At 46.6% G+C, this 25,341-nt stretch overlaps 1 protein-coding gene across 1 annotated transcript in view; it reads right to left on the bottom strand.

Annotated features, from left to right (window-relative positions):
* The window catches only part of gc2 (guanylyl cyclase 2), a gene marked incomplete at both ends in the record, with an annotated part of 94,625 nt that overhangs the window by 37,604 nt on the left and 31,680 nt on the right, over positions 1–25,341 (bottom strand). The window contains 6 exon segments of the mRNA XM_084327698.1: positions 1,132–1,207; positions 1,209–1,284; positions 1,927–2,076; positions 2,802–2,958; positions 7,799–7,975; positions 15,292–15,372. Coding sequence (XP_084183824.1) covers positions 1,132–1,207; positions 1,209–1,284; positions 1,927–2,076; positions 2,802–2,958; positions 7,799–7,975; positions 15,292–15,372 — 717 coding nt within the window.

Here is a 25,341-nt window from a genome sequence, read left to right as displayed (position 1 = left end):
GGAGAGGAGAGGAGAGGAGAGAATAGAGGAGAGGAGAGAGAAGAGAGGAGAGATAAGTGGAGAGGAGAGAGGAGAGGAGAGGAAAGAGAAGAGAGGAGAGGAGAGGAGAGGAGAGAGGAGAGAAGAGGAGAGGAGTGGAGAGAGGAGAGGAGGGGATAGAAGAGAGGAGTGGAGAGAGGAGTGGAGAGGAGAGGAGAGAGAGAGAAGATGGGAGGAGATGGGAGGAGATGAGAGGGAAGGGGAGGAGAGGAGAGGAAATGAGTGAGAGAAGAGATGAGAAGAGATGAGAAGAGGAGAGGAGAGGAGTGGAGAGAAGAGAAGAGAAGAAGAGAAGAAGAGAAGAGAAGAGAAGAGAAGAAAAGAAAAGAAAAGAAAAGAAAAGAAAAGAAAAGAAAAGAAAAGAAAAGAAAAGAAAAGAAAAGAAAAGAAAAGAAAAGAAAAGAAAAGAAAAGAAAAGAAAGAAAAGAAAGAAAATAAAAGAAAAGAAAAGAAAAGAAAAGAAAATAGAAGAAAATAGAGAGACGAGAAGAGAAGAGAAGAGAAGAGAAGGGAAGGGAAGGGAAGGGAAGAGAAGAGAAGAGAAGAGAAGAGAAGAGAAGAGAAGAGAAGAGAAGAGAAGAGAAGAGAAGAGAAGAGAAGAGAAGGGAAGGGAAGGGAAGAGAAGAGAAGAGAAGAGAAGAGAAGAGAAGAGAAGAGACGAGAAGAGAAGAGAAGAGAAGGGAAGGGAAGGGAAGAGAAGAGAAGAGAAGAGAAGAGAAGAGAAGAGAAGAGAAGAGAAGAGAAGAGAAGAGACGAGAAGAGAGACGAGAAGGAAGAGACGAGAAGAGAAGAGAAGAGAAGAAAAGAGAAGGGAAGAGAAGAGAAGAGAAGAGACGAGAAGAGAAGAGAAGAGAAGAGAAGAGAAGAGAAGAGAAGAGAAGAGAAGGGAAGAGAAGAGAAGAGAAGAGAAGAGAAGAGACGAGAAGAGAAGAGAAGAGAAGAGAAGAGAAGAGAAGAGACGAGAAGAGAAGAGAAGAGAAGAGAAGAGAAGAGAAGAGAAGAGAAGAGAAGAGAAGAGAAAAGAAGAGAAGAGACAGTTTCTTACCCTTTCAGAGCCCACTCATGGATGGGTCGACAGTGAGGTCAGCTCACCTCGTCCTCGTCATGGACGTGTTCGAAGTCGGGTCGCCTGTCTGCCTGTTCGCTCCAGCACTGTTTCATCAGCTCGACACTCTGATGGAGCATAGTCTGGACTGACCACGGGACAGACACAGAGAGGGGGCTTACAGAGCTTCTGGATCAGGTCTAGGATGAGGGAAAGTACATTACACCAAATATACATGTAGAAATTCACTAGCTAGTCGCTACCTACTGTACAGTAAATTATTCTAAATATATCTAAATACTATAATACAGTATTATTGCTCCAAGCCTTTTTTTGTGAGTTAAAAGCTTACGGTCGTAGGCTTTATTGAGGTCATTGCACAACTTCTTGGACTTGGTTCAACAAGACTTGGGTTAGATCCACAAAGAATGGATTGCACGGTGCTAGTTGCACCCTTACTTACAATTCATTACGAATTGAAAATGGGGGACCCTGATGTAAACAAGACGAAATTATTTCTCTGGTCTGCATCCCCTTAAACAATTGTGTGTATTGAGCCGTACTGTATTGTACCCATTCTGCAATCAGTTAATACAATTTTCATTCAATCAATCACCGCACAGATTGATTGATTGAATGAAAATTGTATTAACAGATTGCAGAATGGGTACAATACAGTACGGCTCAATACACACAATTGTTAAGGGGATGCAGACCAGAGAAATAATTTCGTCTTGTTTACATCAGGGTCCCCCATTTTCAATTCGTAATGAATTGTAAGTAAGGGTGCAACTAGCACCGTGCAATCCATTCTTTGTGGATCTAACCCCAATGGTCTGTACCTGCAGCAGGGAGGTCCAGCATGCAGAAGGGCGGGCCTCGCATCACCACTTCCTGTACGATGATGGCAAAGCTGTACACGTCGCCATGGAAACTGCCGTAGAGACCTGGGTATCCACTGCGCAGGATCTCCGGAGCCGTCCACAGCAACTCTGCAACGACACACGTGTGGTTTAGGGTGCAGAGCAGAAAAGAGCAGAACAGAGGAGAGCAGAGAAGAGAAGAGAAGAGAAGAGAAGAGAAGAGAAGAGAAGAGAAGAAGATAGAGGAGAAGAGAAGAGAAGAGAAGAGAAGAGAAGAGAAGAGAAGAGAAGAGAAGAGAAGAGAAGAGAAGAGAAGAGAAGAGAAGAGAAGAGAAGCGAAGAGAAGAGAAGAGAAGATAGAGGAGAAGAGAAGAGAAGAGCAGAACGGAGCAGAACAGAGAAGAGAAGAGAAGAGAAGAGAAGAGAAGAAAAGAGAAGAGCAAAACAGAACAGAGCAGAGAAGAGCACAACAGAACAGAACAGAGCAGAGCAGAACAGAACAGAGCAGAGCAGAACAGAACAGAGCAGAGCAGAACCGAACAGAACAGAGCAGAGCAGAACCGAACAGAACAGAGCAGAACAGAACAGAGCAGAGCAGAACAGAACAGAGCAGAGCAGAACAGAACAGAGCAGAGCAGAACCGAACAGAACAGAGCAGAGCAGAACCGAACAGAACAGAGCAGAACAGAACCGAACAGAACCGAACAGAGCAGAACAGAACCGAACAGAGCAGAACAGAGCAGAGCAGAACAGAACAGAACAGAACAGAGCAGAGCAGAACAGAACAGAACCGAACAGAACCGAACAGAACCGAACAGAACCGAACAGAGCAGAATCCCTCCTTCCAGTCTCACCCTCAGGAGGCGGTTCTACATAAGGGATCCCTTGCGCGTCCAGAAACCTGTTAAAGCCATAGTCGGTGACCTTGAGGACAAAGCGTCCGTCCACCACACAGTTGCGAGACTTCAGACGGCCGTGAACCATGTCCCTCTGGTGGAGGTACTTCATACCCTGTGGTGGGACAGAGAAAAGTATCAAATATTACGATGTCTCTATCTATGTTAGGGGTTCCCAAACTGGGTGCGAACTGATCTGCTTGATTTTTTTTTTAAACATTTGTATTATAGCCCCCCTCATGTATCAACCTGACGTACGCACAATTATGTGCTTAAGCCGTGCGTACAACCATTCCTAAGCAAAGTGTGGGATTTATCTATTTGAACTTGTGCTTGACTTTGTGCGTATATTTAAGTTCAGGTCGGACCATGCGTAGGTGGCGCCGGTGGTAGAATATTTTCACAACGCGGAAATAAGCACTGACTGTGCTCTGCGTAACTCAACTCGTTATTATTTTGCGCATATCTTGCAGAAATACGGGAACGTTTTGATTATATTTAAAAGGCTTTGCCATTGTTAAACGTAATAAGTGGAACCCCGAAGCTGTAAGCAGAATACAAGTCATATGAACACCCACGATATAAAAACGCATTGCAATTAGAACAGACAGAGGTTATTTGTTGAGTGTATGTGTATACAAAACCCTTGCAATAAATGTGTCTTATGAATGAAAAGCATACATGCTCTGGACACAGAGCATATATCGTGTGGGTGATATTACAGAATTTCACTTATTTAGTTTACAATGTTTAGTTTAGTTTACAATGTCAAAGCCTAAATCAAAACGTTCCCGTATTTCTGCAATCTATGCACAAAATAATAACGAGTTGAGTTCTAACAAAGAACGTATTACATGCTGGTAGGCTGATAGAGTAAACTATGATATGAATATGAATATGATATGATCATATAAATACTGGTCCGTCCGCGAGGATATCGAGGACTCGGATAGCCATTATTAAGCCATTTGAGAATATAGGCGGCCTATAGCCTATACATATTATTTAATGTTTTCATAAGCGTAAAGATACAACAGCTAGATTAATGATCAAGTTCGTTTACTGTATGCAGGCTTCGCAGGGCTGTGTGTTATATATGCGCAAGTTACTGTTGCATAATGTAGGCTGGCTGCTATTATATGTAATTCATAGGCTACCTAATACCAACAACAAAATGGATTGTATCATATGCCTCTACACACATTATATTATACACATCATATTATATCTTGGTTCGGCAGCGCCTCTGTGAACAATCTCTCAGAGTTTGCTCCATCAATAAACGCGCATTTTGGCTGATAATGTGCTGGTGGCCGGAGTCTCATTCAGGCCTAATTGTATTTAATTCAATTGTAATGTTATTACTGGGGTATCTAAAACATCACAATGTAGATCAGGGTTATCCACTGAAGCCATAATGACTCTGATCAGAACCACGGGCTCATGACGAGCGCACACAATATGCATTGTAGAGCGCAGAGTTGGCGTGCTGAAATTGATTTAATTTCAGTCATTACAGTGCTTAATGTCGGGTCATCTCTTGTCATTTATTTCTGTCAATGTGCTGGTTCTGTAGCAGGACTGGGTCAGTCAACATCCTTGGCTCCCGGCGCACCGAAGATTATACGTTCAAGTTCGGTTGGACCTCGGTGATCAATCTCGCTCTCAGTGAAGTCTCTCAGAGTTCGCTTGGGTTAGTCCACTTTTCCACATTTCATGGGGGTGTTCCATTACCGTATATGGTTAATCGGGGCGGTTCTGGTATGCAAATACGTGAAAGTGTGCACGAGCCTCGGCGTAGGACCAAGGTGATATTTATCATGACAGGTGTGCGTAGGACCTGTGTACGCACGTGTGATGAATCCCGTTTTTTTTGTGCATGCACACATTCTAAATTCTGTGCTTAAAGGGGAAATTAGCTTATTTAACATCTTCCCTGGAGTTAGACAAGAAGATACATACCTTTTTTGTCTCTGTGCATGCATTTTAGCTTTGGGAATAGACGCTCCGTTAGCATAGCTTAGCTTCATCACTGGAAGTGAGGCAGGACAGTAGCCTTACAGTGCCTTACAGTGTATTGCAAGGTCTGACATTGACCAAATTTGATATGCATGACCTTGGTGGGCTCTAGGTCAACTCCTGAAAAGGGGGTCAATGTCAGACCTTGCAATCAAAAGTTAGGGGGCGCACTGAAATGATGGCAAGGGTTATTAGCCCCCTAACTTTTGATTGCAAAGTCTGACATTGCCCCCCTTTTCAGGAGTTGACCTAGAGCCCACCAAGGTCATGCATATCAAGTTTGGTCAATGTCAAACCTTGCAATACACTGTAAGGCACTGTAAGGCTACTGTCCTGCCTCACTTCCAGTGATGAAGCTAAGCTATGCTAACGGAGCGTCTATTCCCAAAGCTAAAATGCACGCACAGAGACAAAAAAGGTATGTATCTTCTTGTCTAACTCCAGGGAAGATGTTAAATAAGCTAATTTCCCAAAATGTTGGAGTTCCCCTTTAAGTATGGAAATAGAACATTTTCTACGTCACGTTGATGAATGAGGGCCCGATCTATTCATCTTACATTCATGTTTTAAAGCCCTCATGAATAACATGATATTATGACATAGTTGATCAGAAATGTTATGCTTATGGGCGGTTAGGTGGCGTAGCGGAGATTGCGTTCGTCACCAACCCCGGAGCTGTGAGCTCCGGGGTTGTCACCAGCTTGGCTGGCCGTTCTTCACACTAATACAATTGGCAGTATTAGAGGGTGGGAGAAGCTGGCGGGGTGGGTCCGGGTCGTTGTAAACAGCGACTCCTACAGTTCGGTCGGGGCGCTTGCTAAACGCGGATAGGACCTGAGTGGGATAGTGTGATCCTTCCACACGCTACGCCCTCTCAGGGACGATCCGCGCTGCCAGGTGAAAAGAAGCGGTTGATTGGCTGGACGTGTGTCGGAGGAAGCACGTGATAGCCTCCACTCTCCCAGATGATCTGACTGTGGGGGGTAAGTGCGCAGCGACCAGGAAGGGGATTGGGAATTGGCATACGACTAACATTGGGATGGGAGAAAATTGGAGGAAAATGGAGGGGGAAAAAGATAAAAAAAAAAATAAAATAAAATGTATGCTTTATTTTTTTGCTGCTTTTTAACACCAGGCCCAGGGACAACAGTTGAAAATTTGCTTTGGCTAACACTGTCTCACACATTTACATTTATGTTCATTAATGTGTGCTGTCCCTGTTCAAATAAAGTTTAAACTGAAATAGTTTCATAATGCTTTTTAAATATCTTGTGAGAAAAAGCTTGTTTTGCAGTGGGGGCGTGGTTCCCGTCCCTCCCCTTCAAATAGATGATTCAACAGACATTAGTGACCACGGCCAACTCCTTGCCAAGAGTTAAAGACACATGCAACCGGAGATGAGATTTTCAAAGTCACTGATGAATACCTGAGAGAGCGGGGTCTTACAGTAACTGGGGAATGTGTGTCAGCGTCTGCGTTCCCCCCGTCAGTGACGGGGGAAGATCTCATAGGGTCTATGTGGCCAGAAGGTCACCGGTTCCATCCTCCCACAGTGAGGGAAGTGACTGGATGTCACTCTTCCCTCTCTCACAATGCCACTGATGAATTTGCTCTCGAGCAAGGCACCCCCCAACTGCCCCAGAAGATACTCTGTGGAACAACGGACGTGGTTTTACTGGGGCAGCTCCCAGCTTTGATTGATTGATTTTTATTCATGGTATAGAAGACATATAATCCAAGGGATAACGTGAAAATTCTTATTTCCAACATGGTCCCTGATCACATAAAAACAAGACAGACGGCAACACATAACATCTAGTACATTCAAAATATAAAAATCACAATCAATATGTCCTACTGCGATTACAATTCCGTAACACCTGCCTGTCTAGTGTCTATCTATCCCTCTATCTCAGCTACAAGCTATGTTGTTCACTTTTACATGAGCGTGAACTAGAACATGACCATATGACCAGACAAGCTACGTCAGGCCATCTAATGGCACCTAAACCGAGAACAAATCTACTAAAATCTTCTGTGACTTACAGAGCTATCATTGAATGGAACTCATTGCCAAGCTACTTAGCTGAAATAGAATCCAAGGCCACTTTCAAGAGGAAGTTAAAGTGCCATCTACTAACGAGCATGCACTGAGCCCTTATGGCATAGCGGTGAAAACCAATTGACTGTTAATTGTATTTATGTTGATGGCAGTGAGTGCTGCTCAGGAAGCACTATTTATTTGATTTTAATTATTTTATTTTAATACTTTTTTCGAATACATATCTTGAACAATATCATCCTAACTGATATTGATAATGATGTAATTGATGATGTAATTGATGTTGATGTTGATAATGATGTAATGTATTGAATATTGTTGTATCATTGTGTGTGCCGGACCCCAGGAAGAATAGCTTTTGTCAAGTGCAAAAGCTAATGGGGATCCTAAATAAACATAAACATAAACTAGCCCTGGTGTTGTGTCCATGTTGGGTATGGACCCTGTCTGTATGAGAACTCAGGGGGCAACACCATTCATGATGTTATACATGTGGTTCCGTTTCAGCTGTTGCTGCCCTCAGACAAACAAGGTTTGTCAGGAAGAGAGGGCGGGGCTTGAGATAGGCAAGTGAGTGTGAAGCAGGGTTTTGTTGAAAGACAGCACATGCATGCTCAGATAATCTAAATCTAAAAATAACAACTTTTACTTTAATTGAAAATTGACACGATTCTCTATGTTGTGAGACCATATTGTGCTCCTAAGGACCATGGAACCCATTCAAAACAGAACATATAGCTTTTTCTCCCCCCCCCCAGGGATTTCAAAATCAGGGATTTTGCCCGACATTATGATTGCGTCCCTCTCAATCTCTCTACACCTCCCTCCCTCCCCTTTCATCCCTCCATCCATCCCTTCCCCCATCCACCCTCGCCTTGATCAGGTCCAGCAGCAGTGATGACTTGAACATCCAGTCCAGCTTGACGTCCTCGTTGAAGAGCAGGTCCGCCAGACTCCGCCGAGAGCAGTACTCGGTGACAATGGCGAACACTCCGCAGTCTTGGAAGAAGCCCAGGAAAGGGTTAATGTTCTCGTGGCGAATGTCCTTCATCTGGAAATGTAGATATTCAGATATGAAATTTTTCTGAACATTTCTCCAGTTCAAGAACACAGTTTTGTTCTTTTCAGAGACACTCCAGAATCCAAATAGGGACAAATATGTCATTGCCAATAGAACAACATAGCAAAAAGGTAAATAGCATAAAAGTAATATATATATATATATATATATATATATATATATATATATATATATATATATATTGTTCTGAAGGTCCAGATTAACACTGAAAGTCTGCGTTTATTATTTTGTATAACTTATATATTGTTTATATATATAAGATATATATCGTTACGTCATCTGTTTGCATAACAGTATTCTTCGCTCGCCTCATTGGGTCCCATCCTTGACGTTGTAGGCGCCAGAGACGCGCCCCCTAGACATGGTTTCTAGACATGTTCAGACACGTTCAGACAAGCCCAGAGCAAGCGCATTGATTCTGTACAGGTGAATCGGCTGAGCCCCATAGGGATCAGTTTGAGTATATATATTGTAGACGGTGCAAGCAGCCGCTGCGGCAGTAACATAACAGGAGAAGTAGCAGAGCGAGAGTGTGATACGTCCGGTACAGTTGTACACAGACCTACAAGCAGTGTATCGTTACAGAGAGATAATGGCTACTTAGATACGACTATAATATTGTAGAGCCATTATTGGCACAGTATAGTAACTTGTGTAAGCGAAGTAAAGTGGAGAGACTTATAGTTAAACCCAGCGCCGTTTGGATATAACTACTCATTGGAGACCGTCTGCGGGTTAGCTTCCAGTACAAACGAAGCTAGCTAGCTACCATCTATGCCAACAGGCTTTTGGATTAATAGCTATTAACCCTGCCATCGGGCGCTAGGATTACAAGGACCGGTTCCGTACGAGACCCCTTTCTTCCAGCGGCGACAGGATTATCCGACCGGTCTACAGTTCCTCCGGAGCTTGGAGCTCCAGAGGGAAACCATCGTCTCCAGCTACCATTTGCTTTTCCCAGTATCGCCTCGTTTCGTCTCACTCCCTGCAGAGCTCCGGTCGAGTATCCGTAACCTAGGAACTATTCATTACCGCTGACTTTGATACACTGACATTCTATTATTAAAGGAGAACCGTGATAACTGATATGTATGTTGCTATGACTATTAAAATGCTTATTAACCAGGTATCCCTGTCCCCGCGCAGTCAATTGAGTGTCCGCCATTTTGTCTAACTATACTGTCTGGCTATTAATATTCTTTAGTAGTGGTTTAATCCAAACAATCTTTAATACAGTCCGGGTTGTGTAGCCCCTTAGCTACAATTGGTCCTTCGAACCGGATGGTATCAGTAATAATAATAATATTAGTGATAATATGGCCAGCGGCGGACACTCTCCAATCGGCTCTCCCCCATTAGAGCGCCCTAGGCTCAGCGTCAGCCCCCTCCCCACTTGGAGAACTACGCTGTAGATTTACCTCCTAGCTTATCTACGAGGACGTTAAGCAAGGATAACATTAGTAGCTCAAGTATGCCCAACCTTATCGACCTGTCAACCCCACCGGTTGAGACCCAAGCTAGTTTAAGTGAAACTGACTTAGCTCACGGGGGGGACAAGCGGGACATGACTTGACTATGCCCATAGAACACCGCGCCCCCGAGATGGACCTCGGAGCGCAAGAAGGTAAAGAACGCGCCCCCAAGATGGACCTCGGAGCGCAAGAAGGTAAAGAACGCGCCCCCGAGATGGACCTCGGAGTGCAAGAAGGTAAAGAATGCGCCCCCGAGATGGACCTCGGAGCGCACCAGAGTAAAGAGCACCGCGCCCCCGAGATGGACCTCGGAGCGCGGGAGAAGACAAAGTACAGCGTCCCCGAGATGGACCTCGGAGCGCGTAAGGAGACCAGGTCACCGCCAAGCCCTGCCAACTCCAAATCACCATCATCAGCGTCATCCACAAGCGAGGCCGACCAGAGGCTAGCGCAAGTCCTGATCGCCACACTAACCGCTTCAGCGGAAAGAGACCGTCTCCAGGCGCAACAAGAAAGTGAGCGTGAACATTCCAGAGTGGAAGAGAGACGTCTCCAGGCGCAACGAGAGAGTGAGCGCGAACATCTCAGACTGGAAGAGAGGCGCCTCCAGGCTGAAGAAAACATCCAGCGCGACGCAGCCAATGCGCAGCGCGACGCAGCCAATGCGCAGCGCGAGGCGGAGCGAGACCGCCTACAAGCACAAATGATGGAGCAAGCGCTCCAGAGGGTGACACCCCACTCTTCCACCCGGAGCTCCCGGAGATCATCACGACACGGGTCGAGGGCACCTTCCCCTCCCTGACAAAGCTACACGGGACCCCGCCTAAGGGAAGAACCTGCTTACGTTGCAGAGCAGCTAGCCGAGCGACTACAAAGCCTAACGGAGGACGAGGGAGGACAGAAAGCCCACCCGCACGACCCCATCTCAGACCAGGAGGAACAGTGCAGCCCCGGTCTCAGTCCCGACACGCTGCGTTATAAACCCCCAACACGTCCCAGTGGGGAGTTCGAGCAACAGACAGCACAGAGGAATAGTGCCTGGAAACCCAGCCCCTGGTTCCCGCCCAGCACGAACCAATGACCCAACGTACAGGGAGACTCGCCACGGATGCCTCTCCCCCCACGTGCGTCAGTGTGCATCCATGGCACACTACATTGGGACACCCACATTCCCAGACTTCACAAGAGAAGACCGAGCGCAGTATACCGAGCTGCGCATGTGCCTAGAGACAATTATGTCCGGAGTACAGGACGAGTCATACAAGTATGCCATTCTCCTTAAGCACCTCAAGGTAACTAGAGCGCACAACATAGCGCTGGCATACTCCAATTCACAAACTCCCTATTCTGACGCCCTGGTTGCCCTCGACGCGCGTTACGGACGTACATGGGACTATGTCATTCAGAAGATAGGTGAGATTGAACGTCTCCCCCCGGCTAGAGACAACCGAGCCCTGGACGACCTATCCGTCAAGGTACAGTCCCTAGTAGGGATGCTCGGGTCCCAACGAGACCAGGGGATGTACGAGTTGTACGCCAACTCCAACGTGGAGCGCATATTGGAGAAGCTCCCCCCATTCCGCTAAGAACGCTTTCGGCGGCAACGAAGCTACCGTGACCCGAATGGCCCAGAACAGTCACTGCTGGATCTTGCTGACTTCCTAGCCAGGGAGGTTAGCAGCCTAAGAATTGACACCTTCGCATGGGGTGGTTCGAACATTAAAGAGGGACCGAGAAGGTTTAAAGACCAAAGCAGGCCCATCACAGTGATGCACCAGGCCTAGTCGGTGTCACGGCAGACGAGTCACAACTCCCCCGCCAAGGAGAAATGGAAGATTGCCTGTCAATACTGCGACAGTGAACACTGGCTGTCACAGTGCGACGCATTCAAGAGACTGACCACCGCCGAAGTAAGTCAGTGGATTAAAGATAACCGCCGCTGCTTCCGCTGCGCGCGCGGCCACATGGCAGCAGAATGCTGCCTTAAGAAGAAGTGTGGCAAGTGTGACGGCGCTCACCTCGAAGCACTGCACGAGAGCTACAAGCGCCCACCAGGAGACCAAATTAGGCCCATCACAGTGATGTACCAGGCCGAGTCGGTGTCACAACAGAAGAGTCACAACCCCCCCGCAAAAGAGGAATGGAAAATGGAGGTTCCAGAATTCAAGATCACATGTTATTACTGCCACGGCGGACACTGGCTGTCACAGTGCGACGTATACAAGAAACTGACCCCCGCTGAAATAGATCAGTGGATTAAGTCTGACACCAAGGACGCCGCTTACCGCAAATCACTGCGCGAGGCCCACAAGCGAAGATTAGCTCTACAAAGCGACTCGGGAACAGAAGTGCTCCACATCGACCCCGCAAATAGTGGGAGCCCCAGAGTGCTCCTCAAGGTAGTACGAGTACTCCTCAGCCACGGAGACAAGGTACTCGACACCTAAGCCGTCCTCGACGACGGGTCAGAGAAGTCACTCCTCCTCGCTCCGCCGCGACCCAGTTGGACCTGCAGGGCCCAGAGGAGACCATGACCCTCCGTACCATTCGTCAAGATTTACAGACAATCAAAGGTGAAAACGTCTCGTTCACCATTGCAGCGATCGACCAGCCTGAGAAGCGGTACAGCATCAGCAAGGCGCTCATGAGCTACGACATAGGTTTGTCACGCTACGATTACCCCATCCCACAGCTGATGGAGAAGTACGACCACCTACGCCAACTGCCCATACCGCTCATCAGCGGAGCTACACCGACCCTACTCATTGGCTCCGACCACGCGGACCTCATTGTCCCAACCAAGGCGGCCCACATCGGACCCAAAGGATGCCCAGCCGCAGTTAAGACCCGACTGGGGTGGACGCTCCAGGGCCAACCAACGTCCACACGCTGCCTTTACACCAAGGTGAGCGACACAGACAACACTCTCCTACAGCACGTTGAGAGGCTATGGACACTAGACGCGCTGCCATTCAAGGCCGAACGCAAGATGGTTCGGTCCAAAGAGGACAAGTATGCCATCGCTCTACTAGATCAGAAGACTACGAGAGTCGAGGTCGACGGAGTGGTCAGATACGCAACCCCACTCTTGAGGCGGGACGGGATGCCCACTCAACATGTGTCTAAGGGAGCGACGCACCACTGCCTACAGAGCGTATCCATGCCAGAAGAAGCAGAGAGCATCCTACTGAAGCTATGGGCTTCGTTAACCAAAGGTGGATTCGACCTCCGCCAGTGGGCCAGCAGCGACCCTCAAGTTCTCCAGCGCCTCCCCCCAGAGACCAAGGCCGCGAGCAGCGAGACCTGGATGGCGCACACCCCAGGCGAAGCGCGGGAGATGACCCTGGGCCTCGTCTGGCGCTTCAAGACAGACTCGCTTCACTGCCGACACACACCTCTGAGGACGGATCAGGAGACGTCCACGACTGGACTGACCACTCTGCGGAGTGTGTATCGAACACTCGCCAGCCAGTACGACCCAATGGGGTGTATCATCCCCTACACCACCCGGGCGAAGATGCCGGTGAGAGAACTGTGGGCCAAGGAGCAGGGCTGGGAAGACCCCATACCCGAGCACCTAGCTACCACATGGAGAGAGTGGGAGGATGAACTTGTCTTACTCCGCGAGGTGGCCATCCCGCGGAGTCACTTCCCCCCTACCGTGCGACTGGAGAAGTGTCAGACAGACCTGCACGTCTTCAGCGACGCCTCAGAAGTGGCGTACGGATCAGTGGCCTACCTGAGGGCTCAAGAAGAGGGAGTTCTGAACTCCAAGCCCCTCAGCTACGCTCCAAGCGACGTAGCTGACATCGAACCCATCACCCCAAACCGCCGGACCCTGCCCTTTCTCAGACGGTGTACAGACAGGACGGAATGAACGGACGGAGAATGTGGAGACACAGCCAAGTACTGGCCGACCAGTCTTGGGCCCGCTTCCTCCTACGCTACCTACCCTCCCTTCCAGCCCGTCAGAAATGGGTGAAAGACAGGGACAACCTGACCGTGGGTACCGTCGTGATGATAATAGACCAGTCACTACCTCGAGCTACGTGGCCAGCCGGCCGTGTGAGCAGAGTGATTAATGGTTCAGATGGGAAGGTCAGAGCGGCAGAAGTCATCGTCCAAGGGCGGACTTATACCAGACCGGTAGCCAAGTTGATAGAGATTCCTGCGTTCCCTGACCCCCCTGACGACGACGATAACCCACTGACCTTATAGATTATTTTCTAACTCCCCATAGCACATTATGGAGAAGTTGACTTGACCCTTAATATTAATCTGTGCCCCACATTTTATTTACTAATTAGGTGCGGACTAATTAGGGTGCGGCTGTTCTGAAGGTCCAGATTAACACTGAAAGTCTGCGTTTATTATTTTGTATAACTTATATATTGTTTATATATATAAGATATATATCGTTACGTCATCTGTTTGCATAACAGTATTCTTCGCTCGCCTCATTGGGTCCCATCCTTTTACATTTTACATTTACATTTAGTCATTTAGCTGACGCTTTTATCCAAAGCGACTTACAAGTTCTGTACGACAAGCCATCAGGAAGGGCACAACTCTATCAGCTGAGCAACAATGTTCATCAAAGTGTTGAGTGCTACAGTGTAGGTTAGTTTATTAGGACAAGTGCATGACAGTACGGTTAGTTAGGGTTAGATTTTTTTTTTTTTTTTTTTTTTTTATTCAGATAATGGTTGAAGAAGTGCGTCTTTAGTCGACGGCGAAAGATTGGACGTGATTCGGCTGTCCTAACTGGGGTGGGTAGTTCATTCCACCATTGTGGGGCAAGGACTGAGAATAGGCGACTTCTCTTTGATGACCCTCCCGGAGCTTGGATAGGAGTAGGTCTGAGGCGGCCAGAAGATGTAGAGCGTAGGGGTCTTGAGGGTGTGTAGTTAGAGACCATTGACCGGAGGTAGGCGGGAGCGGTTCCCTTTGCCGCACGGTATGCTAGGTCGAGGGCCTTGAAGCGGATTCGTGCAGCAATGGGGAGCCAGTGCAGGTCCCTAAGAAGTGGGGTGACATGGGCCGACTTCGGTAGGTTTGAGATCAGGCGGGTCGCTGCGTTCTGAATGAGTTGAAGAGGCTTAGTGGCGCTGTAGTGACGTTGTAGGCGCCAGAGACGCGCCCCCTAGATATGGTTTCTAGACATGTTCAGACACGTTCAGACAAGCCCAGAGCAAGCGCATTGATTCTGTACAGGTGAATCGGCTGAGCCCCATAGGGATCAGTTTGAGTATATATATTGTAGACGGTGCAAGCAGCCGCTGCGGCAGTAACATAACAGGAGAAGTAGCAGAGCGAGAGTGTGATACGTCCGGTACAGTTGTACACAGACCTACAAGCAGTGTATCGTTACAGAGAGCTAATGGCTACTTAGATACGACTATAATATTGTAGAGCCATTATTGGCACAGTATAGTGACTCGTGTAAGCGAGGTAAAGTGGAGAGACTTATAGTTAAACCCAGCGCCGTTTGGATATAACTACTCATTGGAGACCGTCTGCGGGTTAGCTTCCAGTACAAACGAAGCTAGCTAGCTACCATCTATGCCAACAGGCTTTTGGATTAATAGCTATTAACCCTTCCATCGGGCGCTAGGATTACAAGGACCGGTTCCGTACGAGACCCCTTTCTTCCAGCGGCGACAGGATTATCCGACCGGTCTACCGGTCTACAGTTTATATATACACTGTATGCCTATATAAAGAAAGACATAAACGTGGGTGTGGAGTATAAACGTAATCCACACCCATCCACACACTGACACAAAATGTTAGTGTAATAATGATGCGACTGACCAGTTCAAAGACATCAGTGGTTTTGCAGTTCATGCCCTTGAAAGCTCCATCAGGAAGCTTCTTCAACCACGCCCAGTCGCCCTGGAAGAAAGACAAGGACAGGCTCAGGGTTGCAGGGGGGAGCTGCAGTCCGTGTCGTGTTTAGCTCCAGGTGACCTTTGCACACAGATGTGCCAGCACAACAAACACACACGCACGCTTACGTGATGAACATCGCTAATACCATAGATATTGGCCGAATGGAAGAACACAGTGAGCGAGAGGTTTAATTAATTCTAGCTCATGGTAGATTGTTGCATGCATAATATGCATAGTGTGAGGTAATAATAATGATAATGATGATAAGAATACACTTTATTTGTATAGCACCTTTCATACAAGAATTGCAGCTCAAAGTTCTTCACAGCAGCAAAAAATACACAAAATGAGCACAGAAAGTGCAGAAATATAAAAATCACATACAGTAGTTTTTCACATTAACCCATTCTCTGCCGGGCATTGTACCCATCATTGTACCCTCTCTGCCAGCGCTATAAGTCTATGGAGATGTTCACCTTCTTTGCAGGGCTATAACTTTTTAAATTGTATTGCTAAATTGACATTACTATGGCCCATTCAACATCAATTATCTATCGTTCAGGATGTAGGAACGTTTTACTTTTTCATTCACACATTCATACTAAAATACCGTCTATATACCGAGTATAAATATGTTTTTATCGTTTTATGCAGTATTTCATAGAACGTGAGATATAGGCATAAATGCATGTATTAGATGATCAAATGCAGTTTGATACCGATCAACGTTATATAAAAAATGTCAACTGTACATGGTCCTAAACGTCATGACTGGTCATCTGCGGGTGAACGGAGGGGGGGGGGGGGGTCGTTTATAATTCAATGACCGACGTTAAATGATTCATGTAGTATGGGTGATATATTGATCAGAGCAGTTTGTATCGAAAATGGTAAAGAAAAACGCTGAAACTCACCCCAGTTTCCTCGTAGCGTTGGGCGATGAGTGTGGAGCAAACAGATCCCAATTATGGGATGTTGATCGATGCGATCCATTTCCGGTTTGTATATTACTAATACACGTCCAAATCATGTTGAATATTGAGTTATGGCAAAGATCCATATCGACGGTGTCTGTATTGAGCCCCGGGACGATAAGCGAGTGGCCGGATGAAAATAGGGGACGGACCCAGCTACAATGGGCACTTCCGGTTTGGCAACTCGCCGATCGGCCACCAGGTGGCGGTATTGAAGCGTTGCAGAGTTGTGATGGCTCAGACAGCATCAACCAAGACTCCGTGGGTGAAATATGAATACCATGACGAAAATATGAAATATTGATCTCAAAAACGCCTTACAGAGTTATTGGCAGACAACGCATGGCGTGATTGGCGGAGAATGGGTTAACACATCCTGCGCCAATACCGTTGTATGACGTGTTTCAAGTTCATGCTAATTCTGCCAATCCACGGCGTACGATGTTATTGAGATCATATTTCATTTTTTCGCCATGTTATTCATATTTCCCTCACGGAGCCTGGTCTGATGCAGTGGGACTCGGCACAACTCTGCAACGCTTCAATACTGCCCCCTGGTGGATGATCGGCGAGTTGCCAAACCGGAAATGGCAGAGTCGACCTCGATGCATCTCCGAAATGCGTCCGGCACTCGCATATTGTTGCGGAACTCTAGCCACACACCGTGGATATGGATCGCTCAATAATCGACATGATTTGGGCGTGTATTATTATTATACAAACCGGAAATGGATCGACTCGATCGCCGTCAGATAAGTGCGATCTTTTTGCTCCAGTCTCATCGCCCAACGGTAAGAGGACGCTGACGTTACTTTCAGCCTGTTTGTTTATTATTATCCATGCAAACTGCTCTCATCAATATATCACCCATACTACATAAAGCATTTAAACGACGATCACAGAATTATAAACGACCCCCCCCCCCCTCCGTTCATCCGCGCATGATCAGTCATAACGTTTAGGATCATGTACAGTTGACATTTTTAATATAGCGTGGATCGGCACCAAACGGCATTTGATAATCTATATATGCGTTTATGCCTATATCTCACGTTCTAGGAATTACTGCATAAAACGATAAAAACATATTTATATTCTAGACGGTATTTTCGTATGAATGTATGAATGAAAAAGTAAAACGTTCCTACATTCTGAACGATAGATAATCGATGTTGAATGGGCCATAGTAATGTCAATTTAGCAATACAATTAAAAAAGTTATAGAATGCAAAGAAGGTGAACATCTCCATAGACTTTCAGTGCTGGCAGAGAATGGTATAAGATGCTCAACGTGCATGGCAGGCAGGGCCGCCTCAGGGGGTGTGCGAGCAGTGCGGTCGCACAGGGCCTCGCGGGAAGGGGGGCCTCGCACATTTTTTTTTCTTATTTTTTTCTTATTTCTTTCTTATTTTTTATAATTTTTTTTTTTTTGCGAGGCCCCCCTTCCCGCGAGGCCCTTTTTCATCACAGACCTAAAATCTAGTTTTGCTTATATGCTTATATATTTCACATTAGACACGTTTGTAGAATGTGTCTGACTTGTTCCTGGCTCTGCGGCTCTGCAGATACACTATTGGAGCTCTGGGGCTCTGCAGCAGACATACTATTGGTTTCAACGAAGGGAGGGGTTACATGTGTACAGTCGGCCGGCGTGCGTCAGCTGCGTTTGACTATTTCGTGCATGCAGCATTGGAGGTTATGCCAGCCAAGACAAAGAGGGCGGTCGTTCGGCAGATGGACTGAAGATGAAAGTTGTTGCATGTTAGAAAGTTCAGTCAGGCTAGCCATGTCGGCTTAGCTAAAGGCAGGGACAGCTAGTTAGCTTTAGCTAAGTTATAATATCGAGTGCTAACGTGTGGTTCAGTCAGGATAGCCATGTCGGCTAGTAGCTTAGCTAAAGGCTAACTAGCGTTAGCTAACCTAGAGAGAGCGCGTGCAGCATTGTTATGCCAAGATGAAGAGGACGGTCGTTCGGCAGATGAACTTCGTCAACTCCACGCGGTTGTCTCCATCCTCTTGGACGTTTGGTGAGTTTTTAATGCACTCTATTCTATTCCCGCCATGGAGATATCTCTCTCTCTCTCTCTCTCGGGCCGGCTAGATATCGTGGCTAACGTTATGTTGGCTAACGTTATGTGGAGCCAGCGGGCCGGCTAGCTATCGTAGCTGACGTTCTGTTGGACCAGCGGGCCGGCTAGCTATCGTAGCTAACCTTATGTTGAGCTAGCGGGCCGGCTAACTATCGTAGCCAACGTTATTTTGAGCTAGCGGGCCGGCTAGCTGTCGTAGACGTTATGTTGAGCCAAGCGGGCCGGCTAGCTAACGTAGCTAACGTTATAATGAGCCAAGCGGGCCGGCTAGCTAACGTAGCTAACGTTATATTGAGCCAAGCGGGCCGGCTAGCTGTCGTAGCTAATGTTATATTGAGCCAAAGCGGGCCGGCTAGCTAACGTAGCTAACGTTATATTGAGCCAAAGCGGGCCGGCTAGCTAACGTAGCTAACGTTATATTGAGCCAAACGGGCCGGCTAGCTGTCGTAGCTAACGTTGTGTACCTGGTGTCAGTACCTGGCTACTCTATTTGCAGTTAGCCTCCTTAGCTGCCGTTGGCTCCTTGCTACTTTGTTTTCTCTGGTATAGATCCTCTTCTCTTTGGATTTAAGTGTTGATCTTTGTCCTTTTGGATCTATGTATATTCATGTTGCCTTTGTGAAGTTATCTTTTCCTTCTGTTTTGTTCTTCCATTAAAAGTTGAATATCCTTTAGGGGCTCATCTTAGCTGTCTTGCTTATCTCTCTCTCTCTCTCTCTCTCTGTCTGGACCACAGACCCATCTCTCTCTCTCTCTCTCTCTCTCTCTCTCTCTCTCTCTCTCTCTCTCTCTCTCTCTCTCTCTCTGTCTGGACCACAGACTCATCTCTCTCTTTCTGGACCACAGACTCTCTCTGTCTCTCTCTCTCTCTCTCTCTCTCTCTCTCTCTCTCTCTCTCTCTCTCTCTCTCTCTCTCTCTCTCTCTCTCTCTCTCTGAGCATTGCATTGCTTATGTAACGGTTTGAAGAATGATCAGCTGTTTTAGTTTACCGTTTTTAGTTTATTGTAAATTCTGAATGATTTGGGATAACCACTATTGTAAATAGGTATTTTATTTTGAAATCGTCACTTCAGGAGGAAGTGACGTATTTGCTGCACGACGTATGGTATCTGGCTTTACATGCTGTTTCTACCTCAGTCTATCCGTGAATGATAAGAGGTAAGCAGCTATCCGTGTACCTTGATGTTATATCCCTGGTCTAAGCCGATAATGTTGTAAATAGGTTTCCAAGTAATGAACCGAGTTATGAACAGTGGTTTGATGTTGATGATGTGCTGTTGTGTATCTGTTTATAAGAGATCTGGCTGTTTTCGCGAACTATTATATGAGCACGTTGGTAAACCAGTATTGGGTGGAAATCCTATTCGAAAGGGCGAAATCCCTACTGGTTGGCACAGTCTACAGGCCGCCAGATCATAGTGACTTTTATGATACACTGGATGGGTGTTTAGCTGGAGTTGAGGATGTAGACAAAATTCTTATTGGAGACTGGAACACGGATATGCAACGAAAAGATGCACCCGTCTTCAAGTCATTCAGTAGGTTTTGTGATCTGCACGGCCTCAGCCAGCTAATCACCCAACCCACACGTGTATGTGAATCAACTCAGACTACCATTGACCTCATTCTGACCTCCGACAAGTCCAAGATCTCCAAGAAAGGGGTTATAGCATGCGGGTTAAGTGATCATTATATGATATTCTGTACCCGCAAAAAACTAAAACAAAAGGCTGGCTGCCACAAAACAGTCACATCTAGAGACCTCAAAACCTACTCTAGCGAGGCCTTTAACCTTGAACTGGAGAGCCTGGACTGGTCAGATGAACTCAATGGTACACTGGTTGAAGAAACATGGCTTGGTTTCAAAACCAAATTCTCAACAATACTAAACGACATGGCCCCCCTAAGAACCACCAGGGTAAAAAATCGCGCTGAGCCGTGGATGCACTCCGAAATACTGGCCGCTATGAAAACCAGAGACAAAAAATGCTCTGAGTTTCGTAAAAGTCAGTCAAAGCTTACTAAAAGCACGAGCAGTGAACTCCAAGCCCACGTGACTGAACTCAAACTAGAAAGAAACAGACTAAGAAACGACGTAAACTCCATGATCAAAACTGCAAAAAAGAATTTCATCAATGACAAAACTGAGGAAAACAAAAACAAACCACGTGAACTTTGGAAACTACTCAATAATCAACTAGGATGCAGTAAAAAACTTAAAACCAGATTCTCAAACATAAACATAAAAACGGACAACACGCTCATCACAGACAAGCTGGATGTAGCCAATTACTTAAACATCTTCTTCACAAACATAGCCACAACACTGGTAAACAAACTACCCTCCCACTCAGGGCTTTATGGGGTAGAACACATAGTAGCTTACTACAAAAACCTAGGGGTCCGCAAGGACGACTTCAAGCTGGAAATGGTAACAACAGATGAGGTACTCAATAAACTGAGCGCCCTCCAACCTAACAAGGCCACTGGCCATGACAACATCCCCTCCAAATTCCTCAGAGACTCAGCAGCCGCCATCACCCCAATCATCACACACATAATAAACCTCTCCATAAAACAGGGACACGTCCCCAAGGACTTCAAAATTGCGAGGGTGACCCCTCTGCACAAAAAGGGCAGCAAATTAGACCCAGGCAACTACCGCCCTGTTTCTATTCTCACCTCCATCTCGAAAGTCATGGAAAAAATAGTCTACGAACAGGTCGAAAAGTACCTAGCGGAAAAAAATCTAATCTACGAATTCCAATCTGGCTTCAGAACATCCCACTCCACTGACACATGCCTTCTCTATTTGAATGACCACATCAAACAAGAGGTGGACGCAGGCAAATACTGCGGCATGGTCATGCTGGACCTACAAAAGGCCTTTGACACGGTCAATCACTCCATTCTGATTGACAAGCTAAAAGCAATTGGTTTTGATAGTCTATCAGTGAGCTGGATGCAATCCTACCTTGAGGGGAGGGAACAGATGGTGGAGGTAAACGGTACCCTATCCCCCCCCCTCACAGTGAGCTGTGGTGTTCCACAAGGAAGCATACTAGGACCGCTACTGTTCCTAATTTATGCAAATGACATGTCGTCAGCTTGTGACTGCAACTTGTTCCTGTTTGCGGACGACTCAGCCCTGCTGGTCTCTGACAAGAACAAGTTACAGGTTGAAAAAACCCTCAGCTCGGAACTAGGCAGAATCTGCATATGGCTCGCTGATAACAAACTATCATTACACATGGGCAAAACAGAGTCCATTCTCTTCGGTTCAAATAACAAACTCAGCAAGACCGACGGCTTCTCAGTTACAGTGGGTGACAATATTGTCACAAGGAAAGATGAAATTACCTACCTGGGTTCCATCCTAGAGGCTAATCTCTCCTGTGACAAAATGGCATCCAATGTAATAAAAAAAGTCAACCAACGAACTCGATTCTTGTACCGGATCTCCTCTCTGGTAAACAAGAATACCCTGAAGACTCTGGCAGGAGCACTCATTCAGGGGTACTACGACTATGCTTGCACCTCATGGTACCAAAGCACCTCAAAGGCGCTAAAAACAAAATTACAAACATCTCAAAACAAACTGGTCAGACTACTGCTTGACCTTACTCCTAGAACCCACCTCACCCCTGCCCACTTTGACAACCTAGGATGGCTTAGAGTAGATGACAGAGTACAGCAACTTGCAATGGGCCTGGTCTACAAGATACACTACACGACCAAGGTACCCATGTACATGGCAAAATACTTCCCAAAGGTCAGTGAATACCACGATCACAACACCAGAGGGAGCTCCACAAATCATGTTAAACCCAGATTCGGCTCAAATAAGGGACTAAACACGTTTCGCAATTATGCCACATCAATGTGGAACGCCCTACCCAAAGCTGTAAAGGAATGTGGATCACTACCCACTTTCAAAACCTCTCTCAAGAGACACCTACGGGAGACTGCAATTCAACACTGGCCCCTGTAAATATCCTAACCCAACCCCCTCCAATGTACAGTCATTTACCTAGTATGGTTTTGTCAATAGTCCAATGTACAATTTTGTTTGTTTGTACAGAGTCTCCCCCCCCTCAATGTACAGTTTTGCTTGCTTATACAGTGTGCCCCCCCCCCCCAACCACCTCCAATGTAAATTACCCAGTATGGTTGTCAATATCCCAGTGTACCCAACCCCCCCCACCCAACCTCCTCCAATGTACAGTTTCTACGTCAAATGTATATACTCCCTTTTCTTGACTCCTTCTGTATCACAAACAGTACTGTATTTGCAAATCTGGTATGTCATAAATGTATAGATGTAGCAGTACTGACTATCTGTATGTCATGTATGTCATATATGTCCTGATGAATTGAAAATGGGGGACCCTGGTGTAAACAAGACGAAAGTCTTTCTCTGGTCTGCATCCCCTTAACAATTGTGTGTATTGAGCTGTACTGTATTGTACCCATTCTGCAATCTGTTAATAAAGTTTTCAATCAATCAATCAATCAAGTATTCATGGGGGGGGAGGGGCTAAGTGTGTGTTCTAACTGGAGTTTTCTCCTACCACAGAGATGTGTGTAGTAAACCAACATTGATGTGCTTAAGGCTGACGGCATTGTATGTCTCTTATGCTTGACAGGTATGTTGTGATGTTTTTGGTCAATTGTATTTTCTAATGTTTTATTTTCTAATGTTTTATTCTAATGTTGTATTTTCTAATGTTTTATATTCTAATGTCTGATTCATATAGCTCAGTCTATCCGTGAATGATAAGAGAGATGTGTGTACTTACCAACATTGATGTGCTTAAGGCTGACGGCATTGTATGTCTCTTATGCTTGACAGTATAAAGAAAAGAAGTACTCCGTCCATCCTGTCTCCCGTGTCCATTATTCAAGCAGAGCAGGAACACAGTGGTCACATTGGTGCCGTGATTCGTTGATTCTTCGCTGGAGATGAACTTCATCTTCACGTCCCGGGGATTGTCCTGCTGCTGCCTGTCTACGTGGATCGGGGCTAGTACTTATCTCAATGCACAGCTTTTAGTCCTCTCTTCGTAAATGTACTATAGCAGTTATTTTCTATTGTAATTGCTGCTTCCTCAATTGGGCAGTTTGAGTTTATTTTGACATTGTATATTTTTGCCAGTCCTCTCTTTGTAAATATACTATAGCAGTTATTTCTATTGTAATTGCTGCTTCCTCAATTGGGCAGTTTGAGTTTATTTTGACATCATTGTATATTTTTGCCAGACTTTTACAATGGATTATTCTAACACCCCACTAGGAGGGAGTGTGGGTAGGGGTAGAGGCGTTTTGAATGTGCCTGCAGCTTTGCAATTTGAAAGTCCTCCTCCTTTTCGGCCAGGTGTTGTTGGTGTGGAGAATAGTAGAGGTTCCACGGAGGCTCCTTTAGTCAGTGGGAGCGGGGTTCCTCCTCACAGTCCTCATGTAGATAGCATGCATGGAGCCCCGGTCGTTAGTACGTCCACTCCGGGCCCTGCTACACCTAGTGCTGATTTCGTGAGTCAGATGGGGGAGGTGATTCAACAGGTCAGTCGCCAACTAGCACATGATATTCTCACTCAGCTTAGTCCACCTGTTAGCACTGCACCTCCCACTTCCACGCCTGCACAAGCTGATTCTAATTAATCTAGCTCACGAGTACTTGACCTGTCCCAGGTCCAGCTAGTGTCCCACCGAAAAATGAGAGATCCCCCTAGCTTCAGAGGGGATGGGTCTGATAATGTTTCAGTGGGTGAGTGGGAGGACCTAATGAGAGATTTCATCAAGAGGGGGAATTTGAGGACTGAAGAGCAGGCAGATGAAATTCTCATTAATCTCAGGGGCAAGGCTAGAGATGTGGTCAGGTTTGGCACAAGAAACAGTGACATTGATACTACCCGCAACCCTGAGGCTATATATGGCCTCCTTCGCAGACATTTTGACACAGTCCCGTGCTCGCCTCTTCCACTGGCAGACTTTTACACGACTTTACCAGAAAGAGATGAGGATGCCTTTGACTACTGGCTCAGACTTAATCGTGCAGTGGACCTCGCCATTGCGCGCTTGGAGGAGCAGAATAAGTCACTGGATTGCCCGAGCACAGAGGTGGCACGTATGTTCATAAGAAACTGCCCCTCCAAAGAACTCGCCATGACATTCAGGTCAAAGACGATTGACAAATGGTCAGCGCATGAGGTCCAAGACATACTGAATGAATACCATTGTGAGATGAGTTTGAGGGCTGCGGCGAATAGAGGGCCAAAAGAGAAGGTGACAGTGAACACAATGGATATTTCACAGGCCACGGCCCTGCCTCCTGAGGGCCAGGACTTATAATAATTTTATAATGCAGGACCTGTTCAGAGGTCTTTAATTGGCATGCAATTATCCTCAATGTTAGCGGTTAGCACACACGGTTAGCACACAAACACACCGGAACACACACACATGCATTGTTTTTTGTAGGATCGCCGATGCGATTCGTCTCTGCGCTTGACCCATCCCGTCGTCCTTCCCCCCAAGGGCAGCCGGGAGCAGACAGGCGTCGGCGAGGGCCGCGCCCGGGGACCAATCCAAGTGCTCCTGCCCGTCTTCGTCAAGGACGCCACAGCGTTAGCGATCAGTTGTTGTGCATGTTTTTCCATTGGGTTTATCTTATCGGGGGGGAAACCCTTGCGAGCACGGGGAGAACATGCAAACTCCACACAGAAAGGCCCGGGAGATACCTCACCTGGGTACCTGGCATCATGGAAACCTGGTCCCCAAGCGGGAATCGAACCCTGGACCTTCTTGCTGTGAGGCGACAGTGTTAACCACTACACCACCGTGCCGCCTATGTCACACTTGTCACAGGCAAAGAGTACTGAGTCCTCTGCTCTTGAACGTGTCATTAGCA

This window comes from Notolepis coatsorum (assembly GCF_963971535.1).
Source record: "Notolepis coatsorum genome assembly, chromosome: 13".
In the NCBI taxonomy this organism is placed as follows: Eukaryota; Metazoa; Chordata; class Actinopteri; order Aulopiformes; family Paralepididae; genus Notolepis; species Notolepis coatsorum.
This window is presented reverse-complemented; position numbering and strand designations above follow the sequence as displayed.